General features: G+C 43.8%; 3 protein-coding genes across 3 annotated transcripts in view; 2 read left to right on the top strand and 1 right to left on the bottom strand.

Moving 5' to 3' along the window:
• Positions 1 to 843: 843 nt before the first annotated feature.
• On the top strand, positions 844 to 9,142 carry aebp2 (AE binding protein 2). The gene is made up of 8 exons (XM_063905945.1): positions 844 to 1,509; positions 5,783 to 6,011; positions 6,315 to 6,422; positions 6,514 to 6,700; positions 6,781 to 6,905; positions 6,983 to 7,050; positions 8,130 to 8,243; positions 8,687 to 9,142. The coding sequence occupies exons 1-8, from the start codon at positions 971 to 973 to the stop codon at positions 8,697 to 8,699; spliced, it is 1,383 nt and encodes a 460-aa protein (XP_063762015.1). The 5' UTR covers positions 844 to 970; the 3' UTR covers positions 8,700 to 9,142.
• Positions 9,143 to 12,829: 3,687 nt separating this feature from the next.
• ndufa5 (NADH:ubiquinone oxidoreductase subunit A5) lies at positions 12,830 to 14,944 on the top strand. Its single transcript, XM_063905497.1, has 5 exons — positions 12,830 to 12,939; positions 13,941 to 13,985; positions 14,102 to 14,218; positions 14,435 to 14,500; positions 14,738 to 14,944. Exons 1-5 carry the CDS (start codon positions 12,919 to 12,921, stop codon positions 14,837 to 14,839), a joined length of 351 nt encoding a protein of 116 aa, XP_063761567.1. The 5' UTR covers positions 12,830 to 12,918; the 3' UTR covers positions 14,840 to 14,944.
• The window catches only part of cog5 (component of oligomeric golgi complex 5), a 71,344-nt gene continuing 67,323 nt past the window's right edge, over positions 14,930 to 18,950 (bottom strand). The window contains exons 16-22 of the mRNA XM_063905496.1: positions 18,860 to 18,922; positions 18,264 to 18,367; positions 16,714 to 16,951; positions 16,530 to 16,606; positions 15,996 to 16,122; positions 15,743 to 15,822; positions 14,930 to 15,269 (exon numbers count right to left, since the gene is read on the bottom strand). Of these exons, the coding sequence (XP_063761566.1) occupies positions 15,161 to 15,269; positions 15,743 to 15,822; positions 15,996 to 16,122; positions 16,530 to 16,606; positions 16,714 to 16,951; positions 18,264 to 18,367; positions 18,860 to 18,922 (798 nt within the window). The 3' untranslated portion in view covers positions 14,930 to 15,160. The remainder of the gene's footprint in view (positions 15,270 to 15,742; positions 15,823 to 15,995; positions 16,123 to 16,529; positions 16,607 to 16,713; positions 16,952 to 18,263; positions 18,368 to 18,859; positions 18,923 to 18,950) is intronic.

Genomic DNA, 18,950 nt, shown 5'->3' with positions numbered 1-18,950 from the left:
GTCTAAAAAAAATTATAAATACATTTGACTGCAGCCATGACTCAATCAATATCCAGGATAACCATATGTAGACTAAAATGTAGCCTTATATCCCTGAAAGTTGATATTTTAAGTGAGCACTTTTCTCCATTTTGCACAGGCAGTACAGAAGCAGGCCTCAATTTCAATGCAACAAGTTGGCCACTAAGATCAGCATGGTTCAGAGTAAGCAGAGATTGAGTAGAATGAGCTGTAGTTTAAGACAAGAACGGCTGTGGCAAAGTCAACAAAGCTCAAACAGGCTAAGGAGAGTGGTGGTGCCTGCAGGATTATGCACCTTGCTGAGATAAGAACGTGCCTTTTCAGCACTTTTTGAGTTGGGTCATTTTTCTGTTTGTCGGAACACGTGGAGCTGAGAGGCCACAATGCCGAAGATCGTCTATTAATACGAAATGATACACATCGAGTGTACGAACCCGTTTTCCCCTTTCAAATAAATAGTTGTATCCTACATTTTACTGATCAGATTATACATTCCCCTAACCTTGATACTTATTACAAAAGGAAAATAATTAGTTTCAGATTAGTTACTTTAGTCAATAGTAATCAATACCTACTCATGCCTGGCAAAAAACATTTTTGTGCATAACTTGTATCACAATGTGTATTTTGATAACACATTTGAGAATGTGAATTACACTGAAACGATAGAGTTCAAGATTCAGACTATTTGCAAAAGGTAGAATAATGTTGTGGGCACTGCCGTTTAGAGATGCACTCTATGCAGGGAACTTAACAAAGTTATTGCCGTACGCATGTTTAAGTATTGAGTGAGAGATCTTCCTAAATAGACAAGCTTTGACCATGCGACGTCATCAAACCCCCTGCTGTGTTACGCTTGAAGCGGAGAGTGTGAGTGGAGGAAGAAGGGCAGCCTGAGGGCAACTTTTCCACTGGAACATCACAATAATAGCTTTGGTGCTCTTCGAAAATGGCTCAAATAACGAGCGAGGGCGCCGAACAAGATTCTCAGCAAACGTCGAACCAAAACGGAACCGGGGAAACAGCAGAAACCGGCAATGAGGGACAGGCCGTGCCGGACCCCAAACAGGAACCGGGCGACAACAACGAGAACAGAGCAGGAATGGACGCGAGCAGTGGTCGCAGTGTGGCGCCGGAGGACGGGGACAGCCTGTCTTCTGTGTCCGACGCTGACAAAGAAACAGCGCTACTGACCAAAAACCCCAACAACGACGGAGGGGAACACGACATTAGGGAACCCGACGGTAAACTCTCTGAACCGGGGAAAAGTCCCGCACAGGGGAGTTTGGCGAGTAGCACTGATTCTGCACAAGAGGGCTCCCGGGTGCTGAAACAAGAACAAAGAGAGGGGGAGAGCGTGTCCTCCTCCCCGCCGGCCCACCGCACAAAGACCACGGAGAAAGCCGAGCAAGGCACCAAGAGAGCGGCCAGCGTGGAGGGGACCTCGTCGATCGGAGAGCCTCTCAGCCGGATGGATTCAGAGGACAGGTCTGTGGAGAAGTGTGCTTTATGAAGGCCTTACTGTCGTTTCAGAACAGCATGGGTGGTGTGGGATCACAACACGATGCTGAGTCCACTGATAGCTAACGGAACATTAGTGCCGTTGTAAAGTGTTCCTGCTCCGGCCTCTCGGTCCAGGACACCCGTGACCCTTAGAGGAAGGGTTCTTTGGGAAAGTATAACTTTTATTTATTTATATATTTATATATATATATATATATATATATATATATATATATATATATATATATATATATATATATAAACACACACACACTTTTTTTTTTTTAAATAGGCAATGAGCCTCGAGTCTGTAGGTGGGGGAAAGTTCTCAGAGGGTTTCGGTGTGATTCTTATCAACGGGAATGATACTGTTTGAAAGGCACATCTCGCACAGCATGTGGCAGCTTGTGCTCTGTCCATCAGCTCAGTTATCCCAGTCACCTGCTTTGTACTGCAGCACTAACAGCCGTCTGACACATACCCCCCCCACACACACACACACACACACACACACACACACACACACACACACACACACACACACACACACAGTAAAACATGCACGTCATCAAATTGCTGGACTTAATTACCGCTGCTCACATAAAAAATTGTGACGTCATTTTTTATATTTAGCTATCAAAAGCAGTTCTTCAGTTTATTAATCAAATGGAGATATTCCCACACATGAAGTCTGTGTTCCTCCAATGATACAACTATGGTGAGTGCATTGTTTATGTTGGTTCATAAACATTAAAAAGGATGTAATAGACACTGGAGTTCAGGGGTAGCACTCATGGCAGAGCCCTTCAGCCTCATGGTCACAGTGAATTTGGCCGAGCAAAACCTATGGAGAAGCTGTCAGTCTCTGAAAGAGCTGCAGAACAAAAGAGGGTACTTCACAGCCAGTCGGCATCACAGGATCCAACCTGGGGAACTCACAGAAACTCAGAATGAGAGCTGTGTGTGTGGGGGTGGGGTGGAGGTGTCTGCACCATTAATGAACGTTTGGTCAAACTCGCAAAATGGACTCTACCGGTGCAATATCCAACCTGCAGTAAGCCACGATTAGTACAGGCAAAATATCTTAAAATGTCTGACTGAGATATTGTGGAGCTGCAGGAAAGTCTACTATAAAAACCCCTGTCCTGTACAGATCCACTAATATCCAAATTCATAATCCATTTTCACTGATAACGTTCAAAAATGATTATTCCCTGTAACATCAATATGATCAAAATAATCAGTAGTTTTGTCCCACAGCCTGCAGAGCAGCAGACTTTAGGGAGGACCAGTACTGTTAAAAAAAAAAGAGTAAGTAGCGATGCAGAGACATGCGGTCTGTCCCCAGAACATAGGTCAGGTCTTGGACATCAGCTCAAACTGTATGTTTTAAATCTTTTACACATGATGATTTGTCCTAAATTATAAGGTCGTAACAAGGCATCTTCAGACCATCTTTAACAACAAAACAATTCCAGTTTGCCCCAGACTTCAAAGTTGGTGTAAGAACAGTGACCAGATCCCGGTCAGGCAGACGTAGTGAGGGTAAATTAAACATTGATTTTACGAGTACTTGATGATCTGTACTCTATATCATAGGACTTGGCTCTGACCCCCCATTAGTGGAACCGTTTATCATGCAGGAGTATTTTGGTGTATTCAGATCTGAGCTGCTGCGAACAGCTGTGTGTCCATAGGTCAGCTGAAAGAGGAGGGGTGTTGTCTTTAATCTTTTTTTGTTCATGGGTTTAAAAACGTTCTTCATTTCCTTAGGAAGTATTCCAGACTCTTTAAAAAGACAGGTTTTCTGTTGCCAGCTGCTTCAGTGTGTGATATCTTTTGGTACACATGCTGTGTGTATATCAGCTGCAGAGAGAGACACAACTGACTTCATCTGAGTGAAAGCAGTGTTTCTCTAGCTCAGGGGTGTCAAATTCAATTTCATCGCGGGCCACATTAACATTATGGTTGCACTCAAAGGGCAATAACCGTAATGCAATTTAAAAAAAAAAACATAAATCCATGTGTGTCTCTGAAAGAGCTGTAGCGACACCGGACTGACTCTAACAGGGCAACACAATCTGTGAGGAAGCAGCCGTCTGTTGGTTCTGGTTCCGCTGTTTTTTGTCTCGGTTGCTGAAGTAGATTTTGCTCCGTGTTTGGTGTCGCTTTGCCGCTATAGCTAAGCTCGGTCACCCACTGCCTCACTAGACAGTGACTGAAGTCGCTTCAGTGCGCATGTCACAAAACGAGATGAAGTGTAGGACATGTAGTTTATGGGCAACGAGCGTCTGTAAAGCGGTGTGTAGCTGTATAATAAAGGTATTATATTCTTTGAAAACTCTCCACATAAAATAAGTTTGCGGGCCAGACTTGGCCCGCGGGCCTTGAGTTTGACATGGATGCTCTAGCTGCTGCTCTAGTCCCATTCTCACTTTAACAACAGGAAATGTAATGTTCTAGTGTACATAATGTATGCTCCATCTCCGTGTTGCTCGAATATTTAGCAACCGCCCTCAATTTGTCTTTCAGCATCAGTGACAAATATTTGTCTGCATTATTTCATGAGCACAAGTGCTAAGTTCCAGACATTACCAAATGCTAAATGTCTGGAGAGAAATGTCCCTGTCATGTTTGTCCCTTCCAGCTTTAGTTGATCTATTACAGGAGAGGAGGATCATCATTTCTGACAGGTTAGACATCAGCTGTTGAGTCTGTGTGCCTGAAGAATACGCTCCATTAGAAGTGAGAAATCCAGAAAGGCAGTTTGCCCTGCAACCAAGAACATCACCCAGAAACACACACTCTACTGTGATATATTTGACTGGTTCCTCCGACACAGGGCAGTGAGTATTAGGCATTCACTTTTAGTGACGTCTGTGGGGACTGCCGTCAGTTCATGAGTCCTGAGTCCATTGTACAGACCCAGGGGTCTGTAACATGTAATGACTTAGTCTTAAGTTGTATACCATTTATTATTTGAATTATCCAGTAACCGGCTGATTATGTTCTCAACTCTATGGTCTGTATATTGACAAGCAAAGTATGAAATGCTGAAGAATTCAGAGCTGAAGGTCACTGCTAAAGGAAAGACCCCGAATGAATTTATGAACCTAAACTCGGACAATTGAATTTTTGCTCTGTAGAAGATATCCTGGCAGGAAAGTGATGGAAGATGTCCGTCAGACACAGCAACACATTAAAAGGGCTCACTGAGGTTCCATTCCACATTGACTGGCGTACGGGTCCAGACTCCAATCTGCAGGGCGGGTTCATCCAGTTCATCTTCCCCCTCAGCGTCACAGAATATCTCACCCCTTTAAATCATTCCACTGAGTAGGAAGAGAGTCCTTCTCGTCAGCTGCATGAATGTTAACATCCAGGATAACCCTGCACTGTTCCTAACACACACCCAGAGGGGGTGCTCTGAGGATTGATCAGCAGCTTTACCAGTGTTCAGTGTGTGGCACTATGCCAGCTGTGTCAGTGCCGGCTGTCTGCACATCTCAGCCACAATGGACTTTTAGAGGATGTGTATTTTATTTATTATTGTCAACAAGTTTCAGCTTAAAGTGGTTTTTAGACTTGCCCCTCCAGCAGCCAGAGGGTTCACTTCCCTCAGAGAAGCAGCTGGAACAGAGGAGCTGAGTCATGCAGAGCCCTGTGATGCACACTGAACCCTGGAGAGGAGATGTGGAACAGATGGACTTCTGCTGGTTCTGGGTGCAGTGTGAGCTGGATCTTCCAGAGCAGTCCCTGTGTGTCCGGTTATCAGCGTGCCTGTGTTTACGCTCTTCTGTTGTCGTTGTGTCGTACTGAACAGACGGAGCTGTTGAGCAGCAGCTCTGCTCAGTAATCGAGTGTGTTTATTGGCTTCATTCCCTCTGCACCTGGGAAAGACATTAGACACTTTACACACAAGCAGTCCATGGTTATTTTTTTTATACATCAGTCCCATTGTCTTTTTTTTTTTTTTTGGAGCAGGAGCACATCAGCAGCAAAGCTCTGGAACATTGGGTGCTCCTATCCTCTCAATCCTAACATTAAACACAGCTTGACAAATGTATCCACAAGCGGGGGGGGGGTGTTGTTGGGTCTCTTTAAATGAAAGTGTTTAGTCTCAAACTGTTATGAATGTGTAATGATGAGCCTCAACTAACAGACCCTTCTGTTCCAGCTGTGACTCTGCCGTGTATATCTGAGCAGACTGACTGTTCCGGACCCCCTGTCCTCCTAACCTCCCCTCTCTGTCGTCCAGTATAAGCAGCACCCTGATGGACATGGACAGCACTGCGTCCAGCGGGCGCTCAACCCCCGCCACGCTCAACGGTCACTGTGCTGGGACGGGGAGCGGATCCACAGCAGTCGGGGGGGGCAAGTCTCTGAGCTACACCTGCTGCTGGGACCACTGCCAGCTGCTGTTCCCCAGCAGCCCCGACCTGGCCGAACACATCAGGGCCACACACGTGGACGGACAGAGAGGAGGGGTCAGTGTCTTTCTGTTGCTAGACCGTGCTTATTAAGGCAGGTCAAAAATAAAGCAGTTATTTCTGAAACTGTCAGGAGTCCAGGGGCTTATCTCCTTCCATACTCCACCCCTCCTCTTTAACTCTGATTGACTCCAGAATGTATATTCTTTAACCCCCGCTGTGACTCGCTGTCAGAGCCTTAGACCCTTCCTTCAGGTGAACACAGTCAGTGTGTGTTGGACTGGTTATCAGTGTGTTCTTTGTGTGTGTGTGTGTGTGTGTGTGTGTGTGTGTGTGTGTGTGTGTGTGTGTGTGCCACAGGTATTTGTGTGTCTGTGGAAGGGCTGCAAGGTGTACAACACACCCTCCACCAGTCAGAGCTGGCTGCAGAGACACATGTTGACCCACAGCGGAGACAAGCCATTCAAGGTGAACACACACACACACACACACACACACACTCTCCATCCCCAGCAGATGGACCACAGCAGGTCACTGACTCTTTAATGTGTTCCTGCAGTGTGTTGTGGGGGGCTGCAATGCCACATTTGCCTCTCAGGGGGGGCTGGCCCGTCACGTCCCCACTCACTTCAGCTCCCAGAGTTCATCCAAAGTGTCCAACCAGGGCAGACTGAAGGAGGAGTCTCCATCCAAGGCCGGCCTCAACAAGAGGAGGAAACTGAAGAACAAACACAAGCGCTCCCTGCGTATGTACACACACACACACACACACCTTCAAATACAAAGTGGTTATCAGAGTACTGTTTGAAACATGTTCTCCTTTCAGCCAGACCTCATGACTTCTTTGACGCTCAGACCATGGACGCCATCCGCCATCGAGCCATCTGCCTCAACCTGGCTACACACATCGAGAGCCTGGGCAACGGACACAGTGTGGTCTTCCACAGCACGGTGGGCACACACACACTCACACTCACTGCAGGAACTCATGTTTAGCTCTGGTTCTCATGCCTGTTATGTGTGTTTAGGTAATAGCCAGGAGGAAAGAGGACTCTGGGAAAGTGAAGGTCTTGTTGCACTGGACACCTGAAGACATGTGAGTCCTGCTCTTCTCCCCCTCCTCCTTGACTTTCTCCTCCGCTCTGTTCCCCTCACCCTCTTTTGGCTGAAGAAATCTCATTGGATACAAATGGAAAATGAAAATACAACTTTTAGTGAGAGTCGATTTAAAATAAGATGTACCTTTATTAATCCCCATTGGGAAATTTGATAGTTTAAGCAGCAACAGAGAAGAGGAAAAACAGCACAGGGATATGAAACACTCATTAAAAATTCTAAAAACTAAAAAATGATATATACAGATAAGTAACTAGAGTATTGTTAAACATATACATGTATGTGTGCAGAAAGAGAGTGCAGGTCAAAGTTATTGTGCTAAAGTGCAGGCTTGATGTGCAGTCCGGGTTATTGTCAGTGAGTCTCATGGTTAACCCCTGGTTGTGCAGCCTGATGGCTACAGGCACAAAGGAGTTTCCCAGGCGCTTAGTGCTGTGCCGAGGTGGGATGAGTCTGTGGCTGAACATACTCCTCATCTTCACTAGCTCTGCATGGAGGGGGTGGGAGGGGTTAACCAGGATACTGTCCAGTGTCCTCCTCATCCTCCCCTCAGCCACCTCCTCCAGATTGTCCAGTTTAATTCCAACTACAGAGCTAGCCTTCCTCACGAGCTTGTTCAGCCTGTCAGCATCCCTTTTGTTGGTGTTTCCCCCCCCCTGCACACCACGGCAAAGAAGAGCACACTGGCCACCACAGACTGGTAGAACGTCTGCAGCAGCCTCGTGCACACGTTGAAGGACCTGAGTCTCCTCAGGAAGAACAGCTTGCTCTACCACCAGCTCCTTAGTCTTGCTGATGTTGAGCTGGAGGTGGTTGTTGTCACACCAGCCTACAAAGTTCTCCACCAGGGCCCTGTACTCCTCGTTGTCATCTGTGATGCAGCTGACGATGGAGGAGTAATCGGAGAACTTCTGTAGGTGGCATGAACCGGAGTTGAAGCGGAAGTCAGAGGTGTAGAGGGTGAACAGGAATGGTGGCAGCACAGTTCTAAAAAGAAAATCTAAAAAGCTGTGTGGCAAACACACGTTTATGACACAATGTCCCCCCTCCCCGCTGCAGGCTGCCAGATGTGTGGGTGAACGAGACCGACAGACTGCAGCAGAAGACCAAGGTGGTCCACTTGTCCAAGCTGCCCACAGACACCGCCGTGCTGCTTGACCCCAACATCTACAGGTGTGTGTGTGTGTGTGTGTGTGTGTGTGTGTGTGTGTGTGTGTGTGTGTGTGTGTGTGTGTGTGTGTGTGTGTGTGTGTGTGTGTGTGTGTGTGTGTGTGTGTGTGTGTGTGTGTGTGTGTGTGTGTGTGTGTGTGTGTGTGTGTGTGTGTGTGTGTGTGTGTGTGTGTGTGTGTGTGTGTGTGTGTGTGTGTGTGTGTGTGTGTGTGTGTGTGTGTGTGTGTGTGTGTGTGTGTGTGTGTGTGTGTGTGTGTGTGTGTGTGTGTGTGTGTGTGTGTGTGTGTGTGTGTGTGTGTGTGTGTGTGTGTGTGTGTGTGTGTGTGTGTGTGTGTGTGTGTGTGTGTGTGTGTGTGTGTGTGTGTGTGTGTGTGTGTGTGTGTGTGTGTGTGGCTAGAAACACCAGAAACTAATATTTGACTCTGTTGTTTTTGTTCCTCCTCCAGGATGTTCTTCTAACCCTTCCAGATGAACTCCACTGTCAATTCCTGCTTGTCCCACCTCGAGGAAGAGGAGATGTTTCCTTTCCTCTTCGTCTGCATCTCCATGTTCCTCTCCTCCCTCTCCCAGAAGATGCTGGGAATTTAGTGACTTATTTGCCATGGCTGTCAGGGGCCAGCAGTGTTCTGCCTTAGAGCTGAGTTTACAGAGGCGTGTACAGGAGTGTTTAGGTAACACGACTAGACTGAAACTAACTGTAGACTCGCGTGTAGAGAAGCTGTCTTTGTAAATACTTGAGATTTGTAATATATTTTTATACTTTCAATTTTTTACTGTACTGTAGATAGAAGTTGTTTTTTCTGCTGAACATTTTTAAATAGATGTTTAAAACTGATGATATTGGTCATGTGCATATAGTTGGCATTGCTCTGGTTTGATGTCATTAAACTTTTTACAACATGCGTCTGAAGTCTTTACTGCTCATCACCACGGCAAAAATCTGCATTTTTCTGTTTACACCATCATCAATACAGAGTAACAACCCTAGTTCTTCCAACAGTAATACACTGTGGTCAGAAAACAATTTAATTTGCAAAACCTTCTGCCGAAATATTAGAAATCATCCCCTGTACTAAAAAAAAATGGTGTCATCTGCGAACATGTCACAATTACCCAAATAAAGACTTTTGGCTCTAAAACCGGACTTTGTGGGACTCCACATTTAATCTGCATGTATTTTGACGTATGAACAGCAGTTGTACATACTGTTTGCTAGTGTTCAAATAACTTCCTCTCCAGTTTTGTGCTATTCCTCTTATTCCATGAGTGTGCAATCTACAGTGGGGCAAAAAAGTATTTAGTCAGCCACCAATTGTGCAAGTTCTCCCATTTAAAAAGATGAGAGAGGCCTGTAATTTTTATCATAGGTATACCTCAACTATGAGAGACAGAATGAGAAAAAAAAATCCAGGAAATCACATGGTAGGATTTTTAATGAATTAATTGGTAAATTCCTCGGTAAAATAAGTATTTGGTCACCTACAAACAAGCAAGATTTCTGGCTCTCACAGACCTGTAACTTCTTCTTTAAGAGGCTCCTCTGTCCTCCACTCGTTACCTGTATTAATGGCACCTTTTTGAACTCGTTATCAGTATAAAAGACACCTGTCCACAACCTCAAACAGTCATACTCCAAACTCCACTATGGCCAAGACCAAAGAGCTGTCAAAGGAGACCAGAGACAAAATTGTAGACCTGCACCAGGCTGGGAAAACTGAATCTGCAATAGGTAAGCAGCTTGGTGTGAAGAAATCAACTGTGGGAGCAATTATTAGAAAATGGAAGACATACAAGACCACTGCTAATCTCCCTCGATCTGGGGCTCCACGCAAGATCTCACCCCGTGGGGTCAAAATGATCACAAGAACGGTGAGCAAAAATCCCAGAACCACACGGGGGGACCTAGTGAATGACCTGCAGAGAGCTGGGAACAAAGTAACAGAGGCTACCATCAGTAACACACTACGCCGCCAGGGACTTAAATCCTGCAGTTCCAGACGTGTCCCCCTGCTTAAGCCAGTACATGTCCAGGCCCGTCTGAAGTTTGCTAGAGGGCATTTGGATGATCCAGAAGAGGATTGGGAGAATGTCATATGGTCAGATGAAACCAAAATAGAACTTTTTGGTAAAAACTCAACTCGTCGTGTTTGGAGGAGAAAGAATGCAGAGTTGCATCCAAAGAACACCATACCTACTGTGAAGCATGGGGGTGGAAACATCATGTTTTGGGGCTGTTTTTCTGCAAAGGGACCAGGATGACTGATCCGTGTAAAGGAAAGAATGAATGGGGCCATGTATCGTGAGATTTTGAGTGAAAACCTCCTTCCATCAGCAAGGGCACTGAAGATGAAGCGTGGCTGGGTCTTTCAGCATGACAATGATCCCAAACACACCGCCAGGGCAACGAAGGAGTGGCTTCGTAAGAAGCATTTCAAGGTCCTGGAGTGGCCTAGCCAGTCTCCAGATCTCAACCCCATAGAAAATCTTTGGAGGGAGTTGAAAGTCCGTGTTGCCCAGCGACAGCCCCAAAACATCACTGCTTTAGAGGAGATCTGCATGGAGGAATGGGCCAAAATACCAGCAACAGTGTGTGAAAACCTTGTGAAGACTTACAGAAAACGTTTGACCTCTGTCATTGCCAACAAAGGGTAAATAACAAAGTATTGAGATGAACTTTTGTTATTGACCAAATACTTATTTTTCACAATAATTTGAAATAAATTCTTTAAAAATCCTACAATGTGATTTTCTGGATTTTTTTTTCTCATTCTGTCTCTCATAGTTGAGGTATACCTATGATAAAAATTACAGGCCTCTCTCATCTTTTTAAATGGGAGAACTTGCACAATTGGTGGCTGACTAAATACTTTTTTGCCCCACTGTATATATGAGGATGTTATTACTCATGCCATCAAAGGCTTTTTTTTTTAGATCAATAGTATATTTCTTACTTTCTATTGCTGATATCATTTCTTCCATTATTTCCATGAATGCTAAAGATGTAGATCGGTTGGTCCTAAAGCCATACTGACTCTCATTCAGTCATTTATTCTTATCAATAAAAGACATTTTTGGAAGAACAATAATTCAATAATATTAAGAATTGTACAAGCAAGGATAATTATTAAAGCTATGTTTATCTCCTGTACGAAGAGAAAGATTGAGGATATAACATAAAGGTTTGATGTCAGTCGATCGTTCTCTTTTACAATAATCATGTCCATCAAATCACTGTCATTCCATGTCTTCTTTTTAGATTTGACTACAATGGGTTTCATTTCACTCACTTCTCCAAGGGAAAAGGAGTTCAAAACATTGCTTTCTTCATACCAGTCAGCCTGTTTTCATACAAATAAGCCATATTAGCTCTAACATTTAGAAAAAAAGCATTAAACTGATCTACCACCTCATGACCATGACTTGATTATACCATTAATAAAATGACTTGGTAGGCCTATTGACATTGGTTTGTTAAGAGTATAGTATCTTTAAGGATTTTCCAAGTGGGCCTAATATTATCTCTATTATCAATTAACATGTTGTTATAATGAGATGATTATATTATTTTATTATTGACTTGTATTTCCTTTCAGCAGTATTTGTCCTAAATGTTATGAAAACTCTATAAATCTTGTTTTTCTTTTTCCAAGAACTTTGTAAACCCTTTGTTATACAGGGATCCTCTATCAAAATGATGTCCATGATTAGAACATTAGGTTGGACAGTGCATTTAACTCTCCAACATAAACCCCTCACTCTGCTTAGGAGGTCATTCCGAAACTGGTCTAGTGCTTCATTAATTGTTTTAAATGTGTTTCCTTTATCTTGCATAAACAGGTAAATATAATCAACCCACTTTTAACTCTTGAAAAAAAAAAGATATTGTTAATTAATGATGAGCAGTTAGAAGTAATTCTGCTTGGTTTAGTGATCAATGAAGCACTCTATAATGCATCTAGAACATCTGATGTTTTATGTTTAAAAACCTTTAGGAGGTAGATATGGAAATCTCCAGATATAATAAGTGTTTTATTTTCTTTAAGCCTGCTAAATCATTCTTATAAATGATCTTTAAATACTTCTAGACTTGAGCCTGGAGTTCTGTATACATACGACACAAAAATATTCTAAATGTTTTCCATTTGAGTTTCTACAGTTATACATTCCCTAAAATCTTCAACTACTGTTGTCTACAGTCAACTAGTTCACATTTCAGGTCACTGTCTACATTTAACCACGCCGCTCTCCCTCCCCAACGCTTCAGCGGACAGGCAGCAGGGGGCTCCACGCGCTCGGCAGAGACGCTGTTCAATTTAAAGAGAAAAAACAAGTAGTTCCACCTGAGGCAAATAAATGCTGTGCCAAATTAATGTAATTCTGCATCAAATGATTAACCGTCGACATCCTACTGTCGATTGCAATACAAATCTTGCCCCCTTTTATTTAATCTCTCTAGTTGCAATTGTATTCTGTAACTATAACATTATTTGTATACCCCTTTTAACCATCTAAAAGCTGCGTTTGTATAGAAATTATATAATATTTTTTATAATACAAAGGTGCGAGCTTGGGTGTCTTGAAAGGCGTCTCAAAATAAAATGTATTATTATTAAATGCTATTGCAAACATCTCTGACGTCATATTTAGTAGCCGGAAGTAGTTGTGTCAGCAGAGGAGAATGGCTGGGCTGCTGAAAAAGGTACGACTAGAGGTCATGTTTTGTTTAAAGTGATGGCAAAAAGAATGCAGTTTGAACAGAGTTCATATTTGTTCAGAGCAGATTGTTAGGGTGTACTTGACTTTACGGTTTACTGACATCGGCACATAGTGCAGCTAAAACCAGAGGCTGCGGAGTGATGCTAGCTAAGTTAGCATTGTGTTGGCAGTTAGCCGCCTGATGAGAAAACTCAGGGTTAAACACAGGATAATATTACACAAACACGATTTAATATGACATAAACACGGTTTAATATTACACTAACATGTTTAATATTACACTAACACGGTTTAATACTACACTCACAGAGGGTTCAGAATGACAGCACTTACAGAGACGCTGATGGGGAAAGCAATACTGAGGTAGCTACAGAGCCACTTCTGTTATTCCACTCCCACATGCACTAGCCTAGCTAAAGCATTACAAATATTATAAATGAACAGTCAATTTCAATGGTTTATTTAAGTTTTATTGGAGCATTTATTTTAAGGAGTAGCCTCACAGCTACCTGTGATCTCAACATAATTCTATGAACTTGCATTGTAGTTCGTAAATATCCTTGTTATAGTTTGTATTTCTGATGAGGTCCTGCTGGTTCCTCTGAGCAGAGCATGTCCTCACAGCAGTGAATGGCAACATTATTCACGTTTTTAAAATATATTCAAATGAGGATCTGTACCAAACAGGTTTTTTTAAAGGTCAGAGGGAAACGGTTTGTTCTGACTTCTCTGCAGCACCACCTTAATAATTCTGATATTTAAAATGTTTCACAAATACCGAATTTGAGTATTGCACTAGTCTAAATTTAGATTTGAATGAATTGTGCTGCTAGTGTGTATTTACAGCAGAGAATGTTTAATGTGGTGCTTAAAAAAGAATGGCTTTATTTTTCTTAGAATAAGGTTTACTGTGCACTGGTTCAAAATGAAGTTTAAAGTTGGAGTAACTCGGACATTACCCGTTGATCTCCTCCTCTCTTCCAGACCACCGGCCTGGTGGGCCTTGCTGTGTCCCACAATCCTCATGAGGTGAGCACAGTGTCCTCACATCTATCTGACCATCTGTGATCACATGACGTTCTGCAGCCATCACTGAGTCACTGTTTATTACTTCCACTGACACCCCCGCTCTGTTCCTCTCTCAGCGTCTGAGGAATCTCTACTCCAAGATCCTGGCGTCCCTGCAGACCATGCCGCAGGACGCCGCCTACAGGAAGTACACGGAGCAGCTGGTGGGCGAGAGGTTTAATCACGTCCAAACAGTGAGTGAGGACATCCTTGGGGGGAAGGGGGGGTTCAGTTTGGTGAGCTGAAAGGAGGCACCATTGAAAATGTCTCAATCGGCATGGAGAATAATAATTTGGCTGGAGTATTTTTTTTTTTTAACTGTCTGTTAGACTGTAATGTCAGTAGTGTGTGGTGTGTTTTTAAATCACGTGTTCAAATGACAAAACTAAAATGTGTGTCTCTGTTCTCAGGAGCCTGATGTTGATAAGCTGGAGAATAAGATAAACTGCGGGCAGATTGAAGAGGTTATTTTCCAGGTAGGTGTTTGCCACTAATACAATCTGCAGGACCACATCCTGCCATTTCCACTGATCCCATGGGATGAAACATATTTTTGTTGCCTGATGGGTTCTATGGTGATTGGATACTAAGGTATCCTCTTGCCTGCTAAGATAAAACCTTCCAGTCTTTCCATTTCCCTAAACAAATAAATGTGTGTTTATGTATATCCTGAAATGGAAAGCTTTATATCTGGCTGTGCGTCCTGTGTGCAGGCCGAGTGTGAGCTATCTCTGGCCAGGAAGATGTCTGAGTGGAAACCCTGGGAGCCGCTGATAGAGGAGCCCCCCAACAACCAGTGGAAGTGGCCCGTCTGAGCCCCCTGTGTGTGCTGTCATACTGTGTGTGTGTGTGTGTGTGTGTGTGTGAGATCTTCCCTGCTTCTAATGAAGTACTGTACAAATAAAAACCCTTCAAACATCTCCCCATTTATTCTCAAGTCATTCATGAACGGTACATACACCTTCACACATACCGCTGAGAGCCTCTATATTAAAGATTCTTCTACATTCTTCATGTCTGTAGAAAACTGAGGATCAAATGACTACGCTTTCCAGTTAAAAAGAACAAATGAAGCATTATGTACAGCGCTAAACCTGATCATCAAACATGCTGAGCTATAAGACGAGCTCAGGAACTCAGACACTGCTGCCTCTCTGGAGCAGCTGGAGCATGATGGGATAGATGGGAGCAAACTCCTTCCCCTGCCGGGCCCTCACCGCCTGCACGTAGGCCTCCAGAGCGCCCCTGCAGGAGAAGAGGACAGTTACCCCCGGAGATTAATAACAGTGTAATATCCAGTTATGTCCAGTGTTGGGCAAGTTACTTCCCAAATTTAATACAGTACTGATTACTGTCTTTTTAAAGTAATAAGTTACATTACATTATTACTGTCTGTACAGTTGTAATGAGTTACTTTCACCAAAATAACCGCATAAGTATAGCTTTAAATGCTAAAATGTAGTTTATTGCAGCTCATTAACTAAAGCTATCTATCTGGCAGTATGCTACATGCTGAACATTAGGGAAAGAGCTAGATATTAAACGTATGCTCCGATTCAGTGGGCTGAATAATATGTGATACCGGTAACATTACATCTCTGTGTGTTATTAATAACATGTTAGTGGAGCCTCTGCACGGCCTCTGCATGGGTGTTATTCTGGGATTGTAATGTTTTATAGGGCGATGATTCTTAAAGGATCAGAGAGTGAGAACAGACCTGATGAGTGACAGCCGGTCCCGCTCAGAGGGGTGATCATCCAGCCACTGGGAGTACCGCGCCACAGACCACTCGGCTCTCTGTTGAGGGAGACACTGCTTTAAGTATAGATTCATACTCAAAGCATCGTGAGGTCAGATATTGGTTGGAGGATCAGGGCCCGGTTTAAGGTTCGGGTTAGCTTCACTGTAGGGTCATAGTCTGTAAGGAATAACAGTTATCACATTAAAAAAAAGTGTGTGTGTGTGTAGACCTGGTGAGGGGACTTGAGCTCGGGGGGGGCTCTGGTGAAGAAAAAATGCAGAAGGGTGCTGCAGGGGAACAGCTCCCCCACAGCTGGGCTGCTGGAGATCAGCTCGCTGCTCTGGAACAGCAGCGGCCTGCAACACACACATTCACACACACAGTCAGTATCAGGCACACAAACTGGGTTTATTCAGATTATTCAGTTTTAGTGCCTTTTGTTTCGCTTTTGTTGTTGTTTACATTGCTAAAGAAAAAACAAACATGCAGCCTTTGATTGGTTTCTATCCTTCCGTACAGCTCTATTTTATTCAGTTTGAGATTATTACAAATCAACTTCACTAAGAGAGCTGCCTGAGGCAGTTATCTTTATTGCCTCAATACTTTTGATAAAAATTCATTTAGTTATATTGAGTTGTAGTCACGGATCCTTTTGAAACCTCCATATTGGCACTGAGCAATCATCTGCAAAGGAAATTTTAGAGCACTTCACACACAAAACATATACTGTACTAGACAGGAGCGTATAAAGGAGCACACGCACCTGAAGGAGCGCAGCATCCGGTAAGGTTTCCCTAAATCAGACACCCTCCGGCACAGAGGAGCCACCGCCAGCTCCATCTGACACACACAGGGATCATGAGACACACACAGGGATCATTGGACACACACTGACAGCCTGCTGAAGGACAAGGGGAGGAGACTGAAAGCAGGAAGATGTCCCTCACCTGAGCGCAGTCCGCAGCCAGCCTCATCTTGCCCCCCTCCCCCAGGGGCCGTAGCAGGCTGCTGTGACGAATGAACAGCTCGATGGCCCTCTGAGCGATGGACTCGGTGCTCTCGTAGATGAAATCCACACACTGGAAGTGTCTGAAGTAGTCGGCCATGACTCTGGAGATGAAACCCTGCAGCTCCTTCATGTAGAGGGAGCACGGGACATCAGGCTTATCAGGGCTGCTCAGAGGCCTGCACACACACGTTACACTCCGTTAGGGCTCCAATCAGGACACACACATTAGAGGTGCCACACCTAGACTAACAAGGTCATGGACCTGTGATAGAGGTCTTCACAGGGAAATAAGTAGGATTAGTGAGCCCTCTAACAACCATCCTTTAAAGAGTCGTCTGATGTTCAGGTGTATATCAGTACGTAGCGTCTCTACTTTAAAGAGTCCTCTCCTGCTGATGTTCAGGTGTATATCAGTACGTAGCGTCTCTACTTTAAAGAGTCCTCTCCTGCTGATGTTCAGGTGTATGTCAGTATGTAGTGTCTCTACTTTAAAGAGTCCTCTCCTGCTGATGTTCAGGTGTATATCAGTATGTAGTGTCTCTACTTTAAAGAGTCCTCTCCTGCTGATGTTCAGGTGTATATCAGTATGTAGTGTCTCTACTTTAAAGAGTCCTCTCCTGCTGATGTTCAGGTGTATATCAGTATGTAGTGTCTCTACTTTAAAGAGTCCTCTCCTGCTGATGTTCAGGTGTATATCAGTATGTAGTGTCTCTACTTTAAAGAGTCCTCTCCTGATGATGTTCAGGTGTATATCAGTATGTAGTGTCTCTACTTTAAAGAGTACTCTCCTGCTGATGTTCAGGTGTATATCAGTATGTAGTGTCTCTACTTTAAAGAGTCCTCTCCTGCTGATGTTCAGGTGTATATCCGTATGTAGTGTCTCTACTTTAAAGAGTCCTCTCCTGCTGATGTTCAGGTGTATATCAGTATGTAGTGTCTCTACTTTAAAGAGTCCTCTCCTGCTGATGTTCAGGTGTATATCAGTATGTAGCGTCTCTACTTTAAAGAGTCCTCTCCCGCTGATGTTCAGGTGTATATCAGTATGTAGTGTCTCTACTTTAAAGAGTCCTCTCCTGCTGATGTTAAGGTGAACAGTGAGAGACAGAATATCAAACGGAAATCGAAAAGAAATATCCAGAAATATAGATTTAAAAAAATTATAAATTGATTTGCGTTTAATTGGGGGAAATAAGTATTTGATCCCCTTGCAACCAACAAGAATTCTGGCTCCCACAGACCGGTTAAATACATCCTTTAAAATTATAGACTGTTCAGTTCTTTATAAGTGGGCAAACTAACAAAATCTGCAGGGGATCAATTACTTATTTCCCTCACTGTAAATCTAATTTGAGTGATTTATGGATACACATCCTGAGGTCAGCAGAAGTACACAGAGTGACTGCCCAAGGAACGTTATTCAGACTGGTGTCGGTGGGTTTCAGGGAGTTATTCAGGGGTCCCCGCAGAGGTTCCTTCAGTGGAACTCACCCTGAGAAGTCTTCTTGGTGCAGCGTGATGATGATGGCCTCTATGGAGTCGCTGACTGACTGCAGCAGAGGCTGCACAGCACTGCTCATCAGGACCTGCACTGCCTGAACCCACAGAGACAAACAGGTAGTGAGAAGGAGCAAGGGCAACTAACTCTGAATCAAGACCTGTAGCAGGTACTAAACATCCACACATCTTTTAATAATCATGAGAGCATCTGCTGGGCTGGGTAGAGAATGATGCAGAACAGTTATGTGTGCTGGGTTATGCAGAACAGATTTCTTCGAAATGAACACACATTTTCACAAAAAGACTAAGGCCATATCAAACATCATTCGTATAAAAAGTAGGTCTGGCTCCAATGAGAATGAATCAACTATGCAGGTTCTAGTTCTCTAACGCACCGTTATGACAAAAGGATGTGAGCTGCAGGCCTTTTATAATGGCACAAAGACCCAGGAGTAGTATACTCCAGCAGACTGTGTGACGATGTTAGCGCACAGGCAGGAGTGATGAATACAAGACCAACTCAACTCATTTAACTCGACTGCTCACTGGAAAAAGTTAATATTGAAATAGGCTGTTTTCAGTGATACCTCCAAACAAGAAGAGAAGGCCTCTGCAGCGGGGCACACACACGCACCAAATCCTGATACAATCTGCAAAAACACAATACAGGGAGTCAAA

This window comes from Eleginops maclovinus, chromosome 17 (genome assembly GCF_036324505.1).
Source record: "Eleginops maclovinus isolate JMC-PN-2008 ecotype Puerto Natales chromosome 17, JC_Emac_rtc_rv5, whole genome shotgun sequence".
Classification (NCBI taxonomy): Eukaryota; Metazoa; Chordata; class Actinopteri; order Perciformes; family Eleginopidae; genus Eleginops; species Eleginops maclovinus.
Note: the sequence above shows the minus strand (reverse complement) of the source record. Positions and strands in the feature narration are given on the sequence as shown.